General features: G+C 66.4%; 3 protein-coding genes across 7 annotated transcripts in view; 2 read left to right on the top strand and 1 right to left on the bottom strand.

Annotated features, from left to right (window-relative positions):
- Positions 1 to 7,301, top strand: part of LOC136017085 (NACHT, LRR and PYD domains-containing protein 3-like) — a 10,664-nt gene extending 3,363 nt beyond the window's left edge. The window contains exons 2-8 of the mRNA XM_065685071.1: positions 666 to 961; positions 1,704 to 3,381; positions 4,029 to 4,157; positions 4,900 to 5,070; positions 5,951 to 6,124; positions 6,199 to 6,360; positions 6,821 to 7,301. Of these exons, the coding sequence (XP_065541143.1) occupies positions 679 to 961; positions 1,704 to 3,381; positions 4,029 to 4,157; positions 4,900 to 5,070; positions 5,951 to 6,124; positions 6,199 to 6,360; positions 6,821 to 7,019 (2,796 nt within the window). The 5' untranslated portion in view covers positions 666 to 678 and the 3' untranslated portion in view covers positions 7,020 to 7,301. The remainder of the gene's footprint in view (positions 1 to 665; positions 962 to 1,703; positions 3,382 to 4,028; positions 4,158 to 4,899; positions 5,071 to 5,950; positions 6,125 to 6,198; positions 6,361 to 6,820) is intronic.
- Positions 7,302 to 7,418: 117 nt separating this feature from the next.
- LOC136017084 (antigen WC1.1-like) lies at positions 7,419 to 13,838 on the bottom strand. 4 transcript variants are annotated; one of them, XM_065685069.1, is made up of 12 exons: positions 12,196 to 13,838; positions 11,789 to 12,106; positions 10,750 to 11,052; positions 10,355 to 10,669; positions 9,707 to 10,015; positions 9,323 to 9,631; positions 8,865 to 9,242; positions 8,650 to 8,787; positions 8,462 to 8,545; positions 8,243 to 8,326; positions 7,906 to 8,016; positions 7,419 to 7,757 (listed from the first exon to the last, which is right to left on the bottom strand). In XM_065685069.1, exons 1-12 carry the CDS (start codon positions 12,617 to 12,619, stop codon positions 7,651 to 7,653), a joined length of 2,880 nt encoding a protein of 959 aa, XP_065541141.1. In that variant the 5' UTR covers positions 12,620 to 13,838; the 3' UTR covers positions 7,419 to 7,650. The 4 variants fall into 4 exon arrangements, with proteins under 4 accessions (XP_065541141.1, XP_065541140.1, XP_065541139.1 ...); XM_065685068.1 differs by having other exon boundaries at positions 7,419 to 7,736; positions 9,323 to 10,015; XM_065685067.1 differs by having other exon boundaries at positions 9,323 to 10,015.
- Positions 13,839 to 14,068: 230 nt separating this feature from the next.
- On the top strand, positions 14,069 to 16,405 carry AIP (aryl hydrocarbon receptor interacting protein). 2 transcript variants are annotated; one of them, XM_065685074.1, is made up of 6 exons: positions 14,069 to 14,276; positions 14,446 to 14,625; positions 14,861 to 15,049; positions 15,160 to 15,336; positions 15,422 to 15,555; positions 15,643 to 15,808. In XM_065685074.1, the coding sequence occupies exons 1-6, from the start codon at positions 14,178 to 14,180 to the stop codon at positions 15,713 to 15,715; spliced, it is 852 nt and encodes a 283-aa protein (XP_065541146.1). In that variant the 5' UTR covers positions 14,069 to 14,177; the 3' UTR covers positions 15,716 to 15,808. The 2 variants fall into 2 exon arrangements, with proteins under 2 accessions (XP_065541146.1, XP_065541145.1); XM_065685073.1 differs by having other exon boundaries at positions 14,072 to 14,276; positions 15,422 to 15,563; positions 15,643 to 16,405.
- The last annotated feature ends 269 nt before the right edge of the window (positions 16,406 to 16,674 follow it).

Raw genomic sequence — 16,674 nt, forward strand, 5'->3', positions numbered from 1 at the left:
GGGATGGAGAGGAGAGGGCCGGTGGTGCTGCCCTCCTCCCTCGGAGCTCGCAGGCACCGCAGGATGGGTTACAGCGGGGGTGATGCAGCCCTGGCTGTGGAGACCCCCTGCAAGCCCTGCTGCTGGTGGGGCCGGCTGGCAGCAGCATCCCAGGGAAGGACCAGGCTGTGCCCTGCGCTTCCAAGAGGAGCGGTTGTTCCCAGAGAGCAGCGCCGGCTGCAAGCGGCTGCCAAGGTGCTGTCAGTCAGAAGTGCGTTTTTCCTCCTCCTTCCATTCCCAGCGTGCCTTCAAGCACCCTTTCCCGGCATCCCTCAAGGGAGCTTTGCTGAACGCATCCCCCTGAAGCACTTGGGTTCCATCACGCGTGGATGAAAGCTGCAGCTTCAGCTACAAAATCCCCACGTGCCGCAATCCCAGCTCCCCATTCCCTGCCTCCGCCACGGGATGGGATATGGAATCATGGAAGGGGTCGGGTTGGAAGGGACCTTCAAGCTGCTCCAGTTCCAAGCTGGATGTGGGGCTGGGTTGAGAAGCAAAACCCCGTGGGGTTTTCAGGCAGCACCTTCCAGCATCCTCCCCACGGGGGTGTCCCTGCCCCGAGTCCCCCCCATGGGTACAGACCCCAGGATGAGGTTTGGGTGTTCTTCTCCCGTTGCTGTGTTCAGGTGACAGCCGGTGATGGCAGAGGAAGAGCCGGCGGTACCCGGCCTCCTGCGCGCGCTGCGGGGTCTCACCCTGAAAGACTTCCAGGAGTTCAAGACGAAGCTATCGGAGGTGCACGGGGAAGGAGGCTGGAAAATCCCCAAGGATTCGCTGGCAAAAGCCACCCACCCGTGCGCGTTGGTCAGCTGCATGGGCGAGAGCTACAGCGAGGACGTGGCGATGGAGATAGCGATCGGGGTGCTCAGGGAGATGAACCTGAGAGACCTCGCGGAGGAGCTGCTGGGTGAGATGGTGAAAGGTAAGAAACCAGCGTTCATCTTCAGTCATGGAACCAGGGAACGGGTTGGGATGAAGGGAGCTTAAAGCCCATCCAGCTCCAGCCCCTGCCCCGGGCAGGGACCCCTTCCACTGGAGCAGCTTGCTCCAAGCCCCTGTGTCCAACCTGGCCTTGAGCACTGCCAGGGATGGGGCAGCCACAGCTTCTCTGGGCACCCTGTGCCAGCGCCTCAGCACCCTCCCAGGGAAGAGCTTCTGCCTAAGAGCTCAGCTCAATCTCCCCTCGGGCAGGTTCAAGCCATTCCCCTTGGCCTGTCCCTACAGGCCCTTGCCCAAAGCCCCTCTCCAGGTTTCCTGCAGCCCCTTCAGGCACTGGGAGCACTGGGTCACTTTTTGCCTTTGGGTGATCCTGTTAACGCTTTGGAGCTGGAAGCATCTCCAGGAGCCCAGGGATGGTGCCTTTGTCCCCAGGGCCACAAGCAGAGGGGGACCGAGGCTGCCAGTGGCCCCGGGCCGTTGCATTTGCTCCCAGGTGGATGAGGATTGCAGGGTGGTTAAAGCAGGGGTTGATGGATCAGGCTGATGGGAGAAGAACCCCCCCCCAGGTGATCAGAGGCCCTAAATTCTGGCAGACAATGCCCTTATTGCCTCTGCCAGGCTTAAAACCCTGAGCGTTGGAATATCCATCCCATTGGTGTGGCTGGTGAGGAGCTCCTTGGGCATCTGGTTGTGCCTGGGACTGATGCTGCTCCTCACTGGCGCAGAGCACAAGCAGAAGTACAAGGAGCACGTTGTCCAGGGGTTCCTCCGGTACAAAGAAGTGAACTCGCGTCCTGGGGAGAGCCGGTCCCTCTGGAGCCTCTTCACCACCCCGACCATCACCAGGAAGCCTCGGAGCGAGCGTGAAGCTGTGGACAGCAGCCATGGATGCGCTGACAGCAGCAATGGACCAGGCACCATCTCCGCACTGTTTGACCCCGATGAAGACGGGCAAACCCCGCAGGTCGTGGTGCTGGTGGGAGCCCCAGGGATGGGGAAGACGATGGCAGTGAGGAAGGTGATGGTGGAGTGGGGGGAAGGCACCATGTACACACAGTTTGACTACGTCTTCTGCATAGACTGCAAAGACAGAGCCCTTCCCAAGGAGGCCAGCGTGGCAGAGCTGGTGTCCAAGTGCTGCCCTCACCGGAGGGTGCCGGTTGGGAAGATCCTGGAGGACCAGAAGAGGATCCTGTTCGTTCTTGATGGCTTCGAGGCCCTGGGATTTGCCTTGGTTCAGCCCGAAGAGGAGCTGAGCTCTGACCCCAGGGCAGTGAAGCCGCTGGAAGCCACCCTGATGGGCTTGCTGAAGAAGACTCTTCTCCCCGAGTCCTCCTTGCTCATCACCACGAGGCCGATGGCTCTTCAGAGCCTGGGGCAGTGCCTGGACGGGGAGGATTACATGGAAATAGTGGGATTTTCCGGAGCCACGAGGGAGGAATACTTCCACAGGTACTTTGGGAACGACCACAAAGCGGACGTGGCCTTTGGGTTTGCCAGAGCCAACGAGATCCTTTACAGCTTATGTAGCATCCCCATCATGAGCTGGACCGTCTGCAGCATCCTGAAGCAAGAGCTCTGCAAGGAGAAAGACCTCATGGGGTGCTCCAAAGCCGCCACGTGGATGAGTGTGTTTTACCTCTCCTGGTTAGCGGGGCACAGAGGCAGGGACAGCCCACAGGACCTCCACCGGTTCCTCCTCAAGCTTTGCTCCTTGGCTGCCGATGGCATCTGGAAGCACAAAGTCCTCTTCGAGGAGAAGGAAATCAAGGACCGTGGCTTGGACCAGCCAGACCTTCTCCCCCTCTTCCTCAATGAGACGATCCCAAGGCAAGGAGAGGACCATGGGAACACCTACAGCTTCAGCCACCTGCACCTCCAGGAGTTCTTTGCAGCGATGTCCTATGCTCTGGAGGACAACGTGGAGGTGGTTGGCGACTCAAGGGATATCACAAAGGACGTAAAGGTGTTGCTAGAAAGCTACAGCGAGTCCAGGGAGGATCTGAACGTAACAGTGAGGTTCCTGTTTGGTTTGGTGAGCCAAGAATGCAGCGAGTACATGGGCAACGTCATCGGGTGCAGAACCTCACCACGAGCCAAGGAGGAGCTGCTGAGGTGGCTGCAGCGGAGGCACAGAGGCACCAACCAGCCCGGCCAAGGGGTGAAGCTTTCCCGGTTGGACATGTTCCACTTCTTGTTCGAGATGAGCGAAGAGAGCTTCGCGCGAAGGGCGCTGGGTGGTTTCACGGACGTGGAGCTGCGGGACGTGAAGCTGACCCTGTACGACCAAATGGCTCTTTCCTTCTGCATCAGGCAATGGCCTGGGCTGGGCTCTGTCACCCTCCGGGGGTGCTCCTTCCACCAACAGGACGCCAAGTACGAGGTGGCAGCGTCAGTGCCCCGGTAAGTATTGCTCTAGAGACCCGAAATCACAGAGATTCCTCCTTTTCCACCCCAAAGGATGGTTCTAAAGGCACGTGAGCTCCTTGCACTCAAACACCTTGTCCTTTCCTGGGGTTTAGTTCCTCCCACCAAACCTTGGCCTTTCATGGAATCATAGATTGGGTTGGAAGGGATCTCAAAGCTCAGCCAGTCCAACCCCCTGCCACGAGCAGGGACGTCTTCATCTAGATCAGGTTGTCCAGAACCACATCCTGGCACGTCTCCAGGGATGGGGCGTCCACCACCGCTCTTTCCATGGGGTTTAGTTCCTGAGCAGAGGATTTTACTTACTCTTGGGGAGAACAAGGATCATGCTGGGCCTTCCCTTGGCATGGGCGTAGTGGGACGCATGGAGATGGAGCATCTTGGCTCAACTTGCTTGGCCTTAACAAACCCATCTGTGCCCAGGGGTTCATCTGGCTTCACATCCCCCTTCTCACACGCAAAAAGCAGAGCCCCGATGATGTGCACCCCAAGTGCACCCCAAGCTCTGGTCGTGCTCCTTTGTGCTTCCAAAGCCATGGAGGTCCCTCGTGAGGCCTCCCGTGAGCTGGTGGCAAGCTCTGCTGTGCCGGTGCCAAAGCCACCCATGGCTCTGTGCCCTGCAGCTCTGGTCCTGCCGATGCCGGAGCGCATCCCGGTCCCGTTGCTGAGCAGCAGCACCAGGAGCTGCAGTCCCCCATGGATGTGCTCTGCCGGGCGCTGCGGCACCCGGGCAGCGACCTGCGGGTGCTGCGGTAAGAGGCTGAGCTGGGGCGGGTGGGTGCTGCTCTGGGTGGATAAGAGGGAGCTGTGGGGTGAGGCCAGGCTTTCATTGGCCATGGGAGGGGTGGTCCCTCCATGCTGATTGGCTGTGGGGGTGAGAGGGTGGGGTCCCTCCATGCTGATTGGCTGTGGGGGTGAGAGGGTGGGGTCCCTCCATGCTGATTGGCTGGGGAGTGAGAAGGTGTGATTGCTCCGTGCTGATTGCCATGGGAGGGGTGGACCCTTCAAGCTGATTGGCTGGGGAGTGAGAGGGTGGGATTCCTCCATGGTGATTGGCCCCGCAATGGGTGGGTGAGGTCCCTCATGATGATTGGCTGTGCTAAGGGTGAATGTGTGCTCTCCATGCTGATTGGCCGTTTGGTGAGTGACTATGGTACCTTGAAGCTGATTGGCTGGGGGAGGGAAGGGGTGGGGGGCCCTGCATGCTGATTGGCCATGTGGTGAGTGACTATGGTCCCTTGAAGCTGATTGGCTGTGGGAGGGAAGGGGTGGGGGGCCCTCCATGCTGATTGGCTGTGCTTAGGCTGAGTGTGTTCTCTCCATGCTGATTGGCCAGGTGGTGGGTTGGTGTGTTCCTTTGAGGCTGATTGGCCTTGTGATGGGTGGACATCGTCCCTTGATGCTGATTGGCTGCTGGGGCGGCTTGGCGTGGTTCCCCCCATGCCCATTGGCCGGGGGGGGGGGGGGGGCGGTTCTGTCTGGGCTGGCCCACAGGCTGCAGTGGTGCCGGCTGCCCGAGAGCTGCTGCGCGGCGCTGGCGGCGCTGCTGGCCCAGCACCGCAGCCTGGAGCGCCTGGAGCTGGGGGACACCGCGCTGGGGGACCGCGGCGTGCGCCTGCTCTGCCAGGGGCTGCGGCAGCCCGGCTGCTGCCTGCGTGCACTGCGGTGAGAGCCCCGGCACGCTGTGTGTCCCTGAGCATCCCCCTGCATCCCTGGGCATCCCCATGGCAACCCCCGGGCATTCCAGAGCATCCCCATGGCACCCACAGGCATCCTTGAGCATCCCCCTTGTACCCCCGGGCATCACTGGGCATCCCCATGGCAACCCTGGGCACCCCTGAGCATCCCCATGGCACTGGCACCCACGGGCATCCCTGGGCATCCCCATGGCACCCACAGGCATCCCTGAATATCCCCCTGGTACCCACGGGCATCCCCCCAGCACCCCCGGGCATCCCTGGGCATTCCCCCAGCATCCCCGGGCATCCCTGTGCATCCATGAGCATCCCCTTAGGAACCCCAGCATACTTGAGCTTCCCCCTGTCACCCCCGGGCATCCCTGGGCATTCCCCCAGCATCCCCAGGCATCCCTGTGCATCCATGAGCATCCCCTTAGGAACCCCAACATCCCTGAGCTTCCCCCCGGTACCCCCTGATATCCGCGGGCATCCTGAGCATCCCCCTGGCATCCCCCCCTGCATCCCCAGCATCCCCTGGGCATCCCTGAGCATCCCCCCAGCACCTCTAGGCATCCCTTCAGCATCCCCAGGCATCCCTAAGCAACCCCCTGGCACCCCCTGGGCATCCCCCCGGCACCTCCCAGCATCCCTGAGCACCCTCCTGGCACCCCTGGGCATCCCTGGGCATTTCCCAGGCAACCAAACCCCCGGGCCGGGCGGGAGCACTGGAATGGTACCCAAAGGCATCCCCTGGGGTGGCATCATCCCTGCATCCCGCTCCCTCAGGGCAGTGGCCCCGCGTTGGGGACCACGGTTGGGGGGGCACTGGGGGTCCCCAGGCTGGCGCTGAGGCTCTTCCCCTGCAGTCTGCGGTATTCCCGTCTCACCAGCGCCTGCTGCAAGGACCTGGCCGCTGTGCTGAGCACCAGCCCCTGCCTGGAGGAGCTGGATTTGTCCTTCAGCGAGGGGCTGCGGGACGCTGGTGCGGAGCTGCTGTGCCAGGGGCTGCAGCCCCATTCCTGCCGCCTGCAGACGCTGCGGTAAGAGCCTGCCCACTCCCACCCGGAGCGGCTCAGCCGGTCCAGCCGCACATCCCCGTGCCTGCATCCCGCAGGCTGGGGAGCTGCCGGCTGACGGGCGCCTGCTGCCGAGCGCTGGCTGCGGGGACGCCTCCCCTCACCTGCCTGGACCTGAGCGACAACGAGCTGGGAGCAGACGGGGTCCTGCAGCTCTGCCGGCAGCTCCGGAGCCCCTCCTGCCCGCTGCGGGCCCTGGGGTAAGGGGTCGGGTGTCCCCTTCCAGCCCTGTGCCAGCGCTGCGGGGTCAGCGCTGCGGGACAGGGAGGGGCATGGAACCATGGAAGGGTTTGGGATGAAGGGACCTGAAAGCTCCTCCAGCTCCAACCCCAACACCTGCCACTGGAGCAGCTTGCTCCAAGCCCCTGTGTCCACCCTGGCCTTGAGCACTGCCAGGGATGGGGCAGCCACAGCTTCTCTGGGCACCCTGTGCCAGCGCCTCAGCACCCTCCCAGGGAAGAGCTTCTGCCTAAGAGCTCAGCTCAGTCTCCCCTCGGGCAGGTTCAAGCCATTCCCCTTGGCCTGTCCCTACAGGCCCTTGTCCCAAGCCCCTCTCCAGGTTCCCTGCAGCCCCTTTAGGCACTGGAGCTGCTCTCAGGTCTCCCTGGCCCCCCCCCAAGCCGAGCGCGGTCCCACAGCTCTTTCCTCCCTCTGGCACAGGCTGAGCACGGCCGGGCTGCCCCAGGACGCGCTGCAGGACCTGGCTGCCCTGCAGGAGCTGAAGCCCGGCCTGAAGGTCGGGTACCTCCTGGAGCAGGAGGCGCCGCAGACGGGGGCCATGGCCCGGCTCCCCTTCCAGCGCGGGGCCGTGCCGGGCAGGAGGGTGCCCCCCTCGCTCCGCAGAGGAGCCCCCCTCTAGGGGAGAGCAACCGCAGCCGTTCCCAGCCCAGTGCTTGGTGACCTGGGGGGGAACCCGCTCCGGGTCTGAGCCTGCCCCATGCATGGGGGCACAGGGGAGGAGGTGCTGCCTGCATCCTGCACCCGCTGGGATCGGGGCAGAACCGGTCCACATCCTTCCCTCTGCCATTTCCCCCTCTGTGGGGAATAGGTCTATAGGGATCTATATAGACCCCCAGCTATCGGTGGGAACACACGTGTTGGTGGATGCCAAATAAAGGCCCTGCGGCCCTTATTCCCTTTTCTTCCACTGCTCTTCTCCCTGTCCCAATCACGCCCAGGGACCCACCTGTGGGTCCGGCTCCTGCCCCACATCCCCAGGGGATGGTTGCTGTCCCCGGGAGCAAGGTGCCAGCCTGGAAGTGAGTCTCCAGCCAGCTTTGGAGTTTTAATAGGGAAAACCATGGGAATTCACAGTGAAACGAAACCCAAATCCCTGCAGCGCTGCTGCCAGAGGGACACCGGAGCGGCTGTGCTGTGGTCCTGGGCAGGGAGACGTGACCTCCATGGCCAGGGCCACCCGTCCTTGGGGACAGAGCCCCACCACCCGCACTTGTGTCCCCGTGGCCTCGTGTGGTGTGGCCGCAGCATCCTCACAGCAGTGTCCCCAAGGTGCCAACATCAGCATCATCGTAGCCTGTGTCCCCTGGGGGCTGCTCCGGCGGCTCCCCTGTGCCTCCTGGGGGGGGACGGTGCCCACCTTGGGGCAGCAGAGGCCGGTGCCTTAGTGGGGGCCGCTAAACCCCATCTGGGGTCTTGCTGCAGCCCCATGGATTTGCTGCTGCTCCCCCCAGCCCGTGCAGCCAAGAGCCCCCCGAGGTGGCTCTCCAGGGGACAGGGACACTCACGTGCATGTGCCACCCCCTCGGGGGTGTCCCCAGTGCCAAGGGACTCCTCTGGCACAGCCTCGGCATCATCGTAGCCATCGGGGGGTCCGTCCTCAGGCAGGGCAGGGGGGCCTGGGGCAGCGATGGGGAGAGGATGGGGGTGACCCGGAGGCCACGGCAGGGCTCTGGCTGTGTCACCCCCCCCCAACCACACCACCGGGGGTGTCCGGGAGGCGCTCGGGGTGCTCATCCAGAGCCGCGGCTGAGCTGGGCTCATTCAGGCAAGGGGAGCCTGCGCCCCCTTTGCTCCCCACTCCTAAGGGGGGTCCCCGCTGGGATCCTGTCCCCGTGTCCCTACCTGGGGCTGCGCTGGGGTCACTCTCCTCCACATCCTCTGCAGTGTAATAGGGCAGCTTCGTCTCTGAGCCCTCTGTTGGGGAGCCTGGTGGGGAGAGGGCACAGCGGGACAGGGGACACCGAGAGGCCACGGGGTGAGCCGGTGCCACAGCACCAGGACCCGGTGCTGCGGAGGGGCCGCGGGGCAGAGCTGTCCCGGTATGGGGACGTGCGCACCAACCTGGGCGACTGGGCACCTTCTGGTACTCCGGCATCATGGTGTAGTCCAGCTCCTCATAGACAGCATCCACGGCTTTGCCAGGCTCTGGAACAGCAGCAGCAGCGCTCACCAGGAGCCCATGGGCAGCACCGGGGTCACCCAATGCCCACCCTCTGAGCCACCCCATGGCGGGGAGCCCCGGCACGCACCTCGTCGCCCAGCCCAGGCACGGTGCATCTGCACAGCCAGGGCAGCCAGCGCCAGGCACAGCAGCACCCCCAGCACCGCGCACAGGACCGTCGGCACCGGCACGGCGGCTGCCTGCGGGCTGCTGGCCCTGGGGACCCCTGCGGGGACACGGGAGCCGCTGATGCGGGGCCGCGGAGCGCGGCCGGCCCGGCGCGGGGCTCAGCAGCAGCGCTACCTGTGCACGCGTCCCCGTGCGGGCAGGGGCTCCCTGGGGTCGGGGGGAGCGTCCCCTCGGCGCCGTCCTCGGCGCACACCACATGCGCGTCCCCGCCGGGCCCGCACGGCTGCAGGCGCCAGGGAGCCGAGGGGCAGCGCCACAGCGAGCGGGCCCCGTCCTCGCAGCGCACCCAGGCGAGCCAGGCGGGGGCCGGGAGCGGGGCAGGGCCGGCCCCGAGGCTGCCCCCGTCCCCGCAGCCCAGCTGCCTGCAGGCGGCGGCGGCCGTGGCCGGGCTGGTGCCGTTGGCGCACACGCGGCCCCACGTCCCGTTGTAGAGGAGCTCCAGGTGCCCGCTGCAGCGGCCGCTGCCGCCCGCCAGCCGCAGGGAGAGCAGCCCTGCGGGGGACAGCGCGGGGGTCACAGCGCGGCTCCGTGTGCGCGGCCCCGCCGTGCCTGCGCGGGTGCCCGGCACTGACCTGAGCACACGGCGCCGGCCCCGCCGCCGCGCCGGCAGCCGCTCTGCAGCGGGGCCGGGCAATCCCAAAGGGACGCCTCGGTGCCGGCGCAGCCACCGGTACCCGGCCACGGCGGGGCCGCGCCGGGGCCGAAGCGAGCGGAGCCGGGCGCCTCCAGCGCTGCCCCGCAGCCCAGCTGCCGGCACACGACGGTGGCGTCCGGGATGCCCCACGCGTCCTGGCACACGGGGCTCCAAGCGCCCTCGACGTAGAGCTCCACACGCCCGGCGCAGCGACCAGGGCCCCCCGCCAGCCTCAGCCGCCGGCTGCCTGCGGGACACGGACGGGATGCAACGGGGCTGCCGCCTGCGGGACCGGCACCCCCGGCCCTGCCGGGGCACTCACCGGAGCACGCAACAGCCAGCGCCTCGGCAGCGCCGCTCGGAGCAACGGCCGTGGCCGAGACGTTGCATTGCGCCAGGACGTCCTCGCTGCCCGCGCACCGCACCTCCCGCAGCCCCCCGGCGCTGGGGCCCGGCACGGGGTACACGCTCTCCGGCTCGCCGCAGCCCAGCTCCCCGCACGCCACGGTGGCGACCTGGGTGTCCCGGAGCCCCGCGGGCACAGCGGCCCAGGCGCCGGGGCTCGTGCTGACCTCCAGCCGCCCCTCGCACCGGCTCTGCCCCTCCAGCAGCCGCAGGGGCTCGGCAGCGCCTGCAGGATCGAGCCGAGAAGCTGCGGCTGCCCCATCCCTGGCAGTGCTCGGGGCCAGGTTGGACACAGGGGCTTGGAGCAAGCTGCTCCAGTGGAAGGGGTCCCTGCCCGGGGCAGGCGCTGGAACCGGATGGGCTTTAAGCTCCCTTCAACCCAGCCAGGCTGGGGTTCTACGGTAAAGCACCGGCGGTGCCATGGGGCTGCAGCACAGGCTCCTGGGGCGATGCTGGACCCCTGCTCACCCCCCCGCCCACCCCAAAGGACCCCGCATCCTCCATTCCCAGGGCTTGCGGTGTCCCCCCAGCCCCATGCGGCTCTTCCCCCGGGTTCCAGACGCACCTGAGCACTTGACCGCGGCAGCGTGCCCGGGGGGGCAGGTCGGCTCCCCCAGCACCGCCACGGGGCACTCGCCGGGGTGCCGCTCGCTGCCGCTGCAGCCGAAGGCATCCACCCGCAGGCTCCCGTTCCCGCTGCCGAAGGAGCCTCCCGGGAGCACGGCGCTGGCAGGGCCGCAGCCCAGGTGGTGGCAGAGGACGCGGGCATCGGGCAGGTCCCAGGCGCTGGCGCACAGGGACCCCCACGTCCCCCCTGCCATCACCTCCACCCGCCCGGCGCAGCGCGAGCTGTGGTTCGCCAGCCGGAAGCCGGTGTAGGCTGCGGCACAAAGCGGGTCGGGGGGTGACAATGGCGCTGGGGGGGGACCCCCAACACCCCCCGGGGTCCCCGGCGCTTACAGGAGCAGATGATGCTGGCGTGGCCGGGGCAGCCCCGGGCGCTCGGTGCCCGCCGCCTGCAGGCGCTGAGGAGGAGCTCGCTGCCGCTGCACTCGAATCCTGCGTCCCATGGAGGCTCCGCTCCTGCCGGGAACAGAGCGGCCCCGGGCACAGCCAGCACCGAGCCGCAGCCCAGCTCCCGGCACACGACCTGGGCAGCGTTCGCATCCACGGCGTCCTCACAGACCCCGGCCCAGGCCCGGCCCTGCCGCACCTCCAGCCGCCCCGCGCAGGTGCCATCGCCGCCAACCAGCCGGGAGAACCCTGCGGGGAGAGGCCCCGGGTGGGTGCTCAGGGGTCGGAGCAGCCCCGAGGGGAAGGACTCGGGGGGGTGGGTGAGGAACAGCTCCCCATGACCCGGCTGCAGTGAGCGCTTGAGCCCAGAACCCCCCCGTGTGCTGGGCTGCACCCCCAGAGCGTGAGCAGCAGCTCAGGGAGGGGATCCTGCCCCTCTGCTGCGTGGAGGGGAGACCCCCCCCTGCAGCGCTGGGTGCAGAGCTGGGGTCCTCAGCGGCAGAAGGACGTGGAGCTGTTGGAGCAAGGCCAGAGGAGGATGCTCAGGGGCTGGAGCAGCTTCTGTATGGAGCCAGGCTGAGAACATGGGGGTTGTTGAGGCTGGAGAAGAGAAGCACCTCAGAGCAGCTTCCAGTGTCTGAAGGGGGCTACAATGATGCTGGAGAGGGCTCTTCATCAGGGACTGGAGCGATAGGACAAGGGGTGATGGGTTCAGACCGAAACAGCAGAAGTTCAGGTTAGATCTAAGGCAGAAGCTCTTCCCTGGGAGGGTGCTGAGGCGCTGGCACAGGGTGCCCAGAGAAGCTGTGGCTGCCCCATCCCTGGCAGTGCTCAAGGCCAGGTTGGACACAGGCGCTTGGAGCAAGCTGCTGCTGTGGAAGGGGTCCCTGCCCGTGGCAGGGGGTTGGAGCTGGATGGGCTTTAAGGTCCCTTCATCCCAAACGTGGGGCTCTGTGCCGTGCCCGCACCAGCTCCTGGCTCCTACCTTGGCAGACGACGCCGGTGTCGAAGTCATGGATGCCGCTGTAGGGCCCCCAGCCCCTCACCTCGCACTCCCAAAGCGCTTTCTCGTGCCCGCGGCAGTTCACCAGCACCACGTTGATGGGGCTGTCGTCATGGCCGAAGCGGCTGCTCTCCATGTAGGCTCTGGTGGCCGAGCCGCAGCCCAGCTGCTGGCAAACCACCTCGGCATCCACCATGTCCCACGTGTCGTCCGCCACCGTGCCCCAGCGTCCCCGCAGCTTCACCTCCACCTTCCCGGCGCAGGGACCGCTGCCGCCCACCAGCCTCAGCTCCACCGCGTCTGCACCGCGGCACCGGCCCAGCCTCAGCCATACCCAGCGCCGCGGCACGGGGCGGGTATCCCGGCACCACCGGCATCCCCCACCTCACCTGTGCAGGTCACCCCCACATCGCGCTCGTGGCTGCAGAAGTGCTGGCCCCATCCGAAATGGGGACAATCCTGCAGCATCGCCTCGTCGCCGCGGCAGAAGAAGATGTGGAGCCAGATGCGGCCGGTGCCCTGCCCGAACGGAGCGTACGGCGACGACGTGGCCGCGGTGCCGCAGCCCAGCTGCCGGCACGCCACGGTGGCCCAGTGGGCATCCCAGTCGAAGTCGTAGTTGCAGACAGAGCCCCATTCACCTTCGTGCTTCACCTCCACCCTCCCGGCGCAGCGCCCACCGCCACCCACCAGCCGCAGCTCATCGGGGCCCTGCGCCGTGCTGAGCTCAGCCTGGGGCCCTGGGGTGCTCCACGGCTGCCCCACGCTGAGCTGCACCCACAGGAGTACCCCCAGCACCCTCACAGGCTCCATCTCACACACCCGGACCCCCCCTCGTGGGGTGGGCTGGGTGATTTATAGGCAGTGCCGGAGCCAATGGAGGCGGCAGCACCTTTTGAGCCCGTTATCAGTTGGGTTATCTCCCATGTGGCGGGGCCCCGGCCTCCAATAACCTGCTCCGTGCCCAAATATGAGACTCGGCTCCGCTTCTGGCGTCACCCACCTCGCCACGGGGGGTCGGAGCCCGGATGTCCCCAACGTGAACCAATAACCGCCCCCCCCCCCCATAGCACCCAGCGCCGCAACAGAGCGCGTGGACCCATCCGGTGTCCCCCCATGGCACTGACCCTGCTGCGGCGCCTCGCTAGAGCCCAACGCCAACAGGATTCACCCCAAAACCTACCCAAACCCCCACAGGGCCGCCCTTAGCACCAGCACAGAGCAAAAGCCCCCGGCCCAGCAGCACCCATCCTTGGGGTGCTCCCCTCCATAGGGTGCCTGCAGACCCTGAGTTGGGGGGCCCTGAGGTGGGAGCAGCCCCCCCTGCTCACCGCGGTGCCTGCAGGTGGCCCATGGCGGTGCCGGCAGCTGTGCAGGCAGGAAGGAGGCGGTTTTCCCCCCTCCAAGCAGGGACCCGGTGTCGGCACCGACCGCACGCAGCTCCCCAGGCACCTGCGGGGCTCCCGATAACGCCGCCGCGGCATCTGCCTGCGGTGATGCCGCACGGAGGGGCACGGAGCCCACCCGCAGCCGGTGGGGGACCCAGCCGGCCGAGCCGGGAGCAGCAGCAAAACCCAGCGGGGGCAGGAGGTGCAAGGAGCACGAAGCAACCCTCAAGGGCTCGGTTGAGGCCGGGGTTGACCTGGCGGACTCCATCAGCAGTGCCAGAGGCCACAGCGGGGACATGGAGAGGGTGCGGAGGCTGCTTCCCATTGAAGAGCTGCTGTTGCGCAAGGCCGGGCAAAGGCACCGCCGTGCCCTAACAGGGGTGACCCACAGCAGAGAGGGAACACGGGTGGCCGAGAGGCCCCTTGCAGCGGTGGCTGTGGCACAGGGGCTGCCAGGAACCTGCTGCCTTCAGAGGTCCCCGTTATCACCCTGGGTAGCGCACGGGGCTGGTCCCAGCGCTGGCGTCCCCCGGGATGTCCCAACGGCGCAGCACGGGCACGCCGCGGCTCCCTGACCCCGCTGCGCGCACGTGGCTCCCCGGTGTGAGGCCCCACGGCGGCACAACACGGCCGCCACCGGGGCCGCCCCCGGGGCCGCCCCGCACACGCAGCCCGTGCGCGGGGCGGCTCCGAACGGCACAAACGGGTTTAACGCGGAACGACTCCGTTAGCGCCGGGAGAGCGCGCAGCGGGCGCGCCAACACCGAGCCCGGCCCCGCCCCATCGAGGACCGGACACGCCCCCTCCGGAGAGGAGGGGCTGACCACGCCCCTCCGCTGTCTGGCCACGCCCACTGCCCGCTCCCCCCAGCAGCGCCCCCCCGCGCCGACAGGGGGCGCGTCCACGTCTCTCCGGAAAGAGCCGAGCGGCGGCGGAGGCGGCCGAGGCGAGGCCAGGCCGAGGCGAGGCGCAGCGCCGGGCCGATGGCGCAGGAGGTCGAGCGGCTGCGGGCGGACGGCGTGGACAAGGAGGTGGTGCGGGAGGGCTCGGGGCCGCTGCCCGACTTCCGCGACGGCACCAAGGTCAGAGCCGCGCCGCCGCCTTCGGGCCCGGGGGCGGGGGGGGGGAGGCGGGGGGGGGGGGGGGGCAGAGAGGGGAGGAAGGCTGAGCTACGCATGCGCGGCCCCGTCGCGTTGCCATGGTGACGACCGCGGCCTACTCGGGCCTGAGTCTTTCCGCCCCGTCCTTCAGGCCACTTTCCACTACCGGACGCTGCGGTGCGGCGCTGAGGAGGCGGCGCTGGACAGCAGCCGGGAGCAGGGCAGGCCCATGGAGCTCATCGCCGGCAAGAAGTTCAAGCTGCCGGTGTGGGAGGCGGCGCTGCGCACCATGAGGCCCGGCGAGCGCGCCCGCTTCCGCTGTGAGGCCAAGGTGGGGAGGGGGGCGTGGCTTGGGCTGCCTTGGAGGCGTGGTCGGGGGGGGGGGGGGGGCGTGGTTTACCCCTTTGGGGGCGTGGCCAACGCTGCGCCCCTCCCCGCGTGGCGGAGCCTCCGCGCTGTGCCGCGGGTTCGATGCCCGGGATTGTCCCGGTTTCCCCCCGCCCCATTCCCGGTGCATTCCCGGCCCATTCCCGGCCCAGCGCCTCCGCTCCCTCCTTGCCCCGCAGCACGTGGTGCTCTACCCGATGGTGTCCAAGAGCCTGCGGAACATCGCGGCAGGAAAGGACCCTCTGGAAGGGCAGCAGCACTGCTGCAGCATGGCCCAGCTGCACAACCACTGCTCGCTGGGGTACCCCGACCTCGATGAGCTCCAGAAGAACCCCCAGCCCCTCATCTTCGACATCGAATTGCTCAAGGTGAGGCACCCGTTTGTGAAGGGGGGGGGGGCACCGGCAGCGCTGCCCCGGGTGGAGGCTGCGGGCAGGAGGGTGCTGGGGCTCTGCTCTCAGTGCTGGGGTGCTGGCAGGTGGAGCCGCCCGGCTCCTACCAGCAGGACCCGTGGGCCATGACGGATGAGGAGAAGCTGCAGGCTGTACCCCAGATCCACAAGGAAGGCAACGAGCTGTACCGGCAGGGCAAGGTGCAGGAGGCAGCTGCCAAGTACTACGATGCCATCGCCTGCCTCAAGAACCTGCAGATGAAGGTGGGTCTTCCCACATCCCTCCTGGATGTCACAAGGAGTGGTTGGGAGCTTCCCCTCACTCTCCCTCCTCCATCACATCCTCCAGGAGCAGCCGGGATCTCCAGACTGGATTGAGCTGGACCAGAAGATCACACCCCTGCTGTTAAACTACTGCCAGTGCAAGCTGCAGTGCGAGGAGTACTACGAGGTGCTGGATCACTGCTCTTCCATTCTCAACAAGTATGAGGGTAAGGAGCCGTGGGCGAGGTGTGGACCAGCACGTCCCCCTTGCCCCTGCTCCATTAACCCGGCGTCTCTCCGCCACAGACAACGTCAAGGCCTACTTCAAGCGGGCGAAGGCCCACGCCGCGGTGTGGAACGTGGCGGAGGCACAGGCTGACTTTGCCAAAGTGCTGGTCCTCGACCCCTCGCTGCGCCCCGTGGTCTCCAAGCAGCTCAAGAGCCTGGAAGCTCGCCTGCGGGAGAAGGATGCCGAGGACAAGATCCGCTTCAAGGGCATCTTCTCGCAGTGAAGCCCGCGCCGGAGAGCCCACCGGTTCCTTTAGGTATTCCACATGTGGAATGTTCATTGATGTTTATTAATGTTTAATACAGATCTTACTTATTTGAAGTCAGGCGGAGGGGCCCCGGTGCTCACCCGTGGCCCAGCAGTGCACTTAGGGGCAGTATTAAGCAGCGGAAAGCGATGGCAGCACACAGAGCAAGTGCAGCTCTAGCCTGTGCTCACCACCGCGCCAGGAATGCCATGTGGGGTGACACAAGCTCAAGCCAGCTGCGCTCTGCTGCATCATTTTAGCCTTCCTTTGATGGTTTTATACTTTACGAGCTGGTTCTGGCTGCGGTGCCAAGCCTCGGCCCCAGCTCTGCCCCCTTTGTGCCTGTATATCCTGTGTTGTCACTTTCCAAGGCTGCTGCTATCATCCCGAGCCGGTGTTTCCTCTCTACTGGATCATCGTGTCAGCGTCGTAAATATTTTATATAGAATAAGTGCTTGTTACTGCTATCTATAGCTATATCTATATGTAACTCTGGTTGTGCTGTGCCAAAATGAAGTAAAGCTATAGCCACAGGTCCCTGGGTACTTAGGAAAGTCGCTGTTAGAGGTCAAAGGGGTAAAACAAAGCTGCAGGTCAGGGTGAGGCAGCCCAGCAAGCCCTTGCCCTGAGGCCTTGCAGACTCACTGCGAAGCTGAGCCCTTACTTAGGGGCTTCCCCTCGTGGATGTGGAACAGGCGCAGAGGCAGCCCCACTCGGTGTAAAGGCAGCTCTGACACCCGCAGAGGCTGTGGTGGTGCCTGTCCCCCACGCTGCAGGAGCTCGAAGCTGAGCCTGTGCTGCT

This window comes from Lathamus discolor, chromosome 6 (genome assembly GCF_037157495.1).
Source record: "Lathamus discolor isolate bLatDis1 chromosome 6, bLatDis1.hap1, whole genome shotgun sequence".
Classification (NCBI taxonomy): domain Eukaryota; kingdom Metazoa; phylum Chordata; class Aves; order Psittaciformes; family Psittacidae; genus Lathamus; species Lathamus discolor.

What these genes read in the sequence shown, in the direction of transcription:
- LOC136017084 (XM_065685067.1), bottom strand. Translation starts at nt 12,619, where the DNA reads ATGGAGCCTGTGAGGGTGCTGGGGGTACTCCTGTGGGTGCAGCTCAGC. An exon ending in CACCGGCGTCGTCTGCCAAG is followed by an intron (nt 11,053 to 11,788) that starts GTAGGAGCCAGG and finishes CTCTCCCCGCAG; the next exon opens with GGTTCTCCCGGCTGGTTGGC. An exon ending in GAAGGTGCCCAGTCGCCCAG is followed by an intron (nt 8,327 to 8,461) that starts GTTGGTGCGCAC and finishes TCTCCCCACCAG; the next exon opens with GCTCCCCAACAGAGGGCTCA.
- AIP (XM_065685073.1), top strand. Translation starts at nt 14,178, where the DNA reads ATGGCGCAGGAGGTCGAGCGGCTGCGGGCGGACGGCGTGGACAAGGAG. An exon ending in GCTTCCGCTGTGAGGCCAAG is followed by an intron (nt 14,626 to 14,860) that starts GTGGGGAGGGGG and finishes CTTGCCCCGCAG; the next exon opens with CACGTGGTGCTCTACCCGAT. An exon ending in TCGACATCGAATTGCTCAAG is followed by an intron (nt 15,050 to 15,159) that starts GTGAGGCACCCG and finishes GGGTGCTGGCAG; the next exon opens with GTGGAGCCGCCCGGCTCCTA.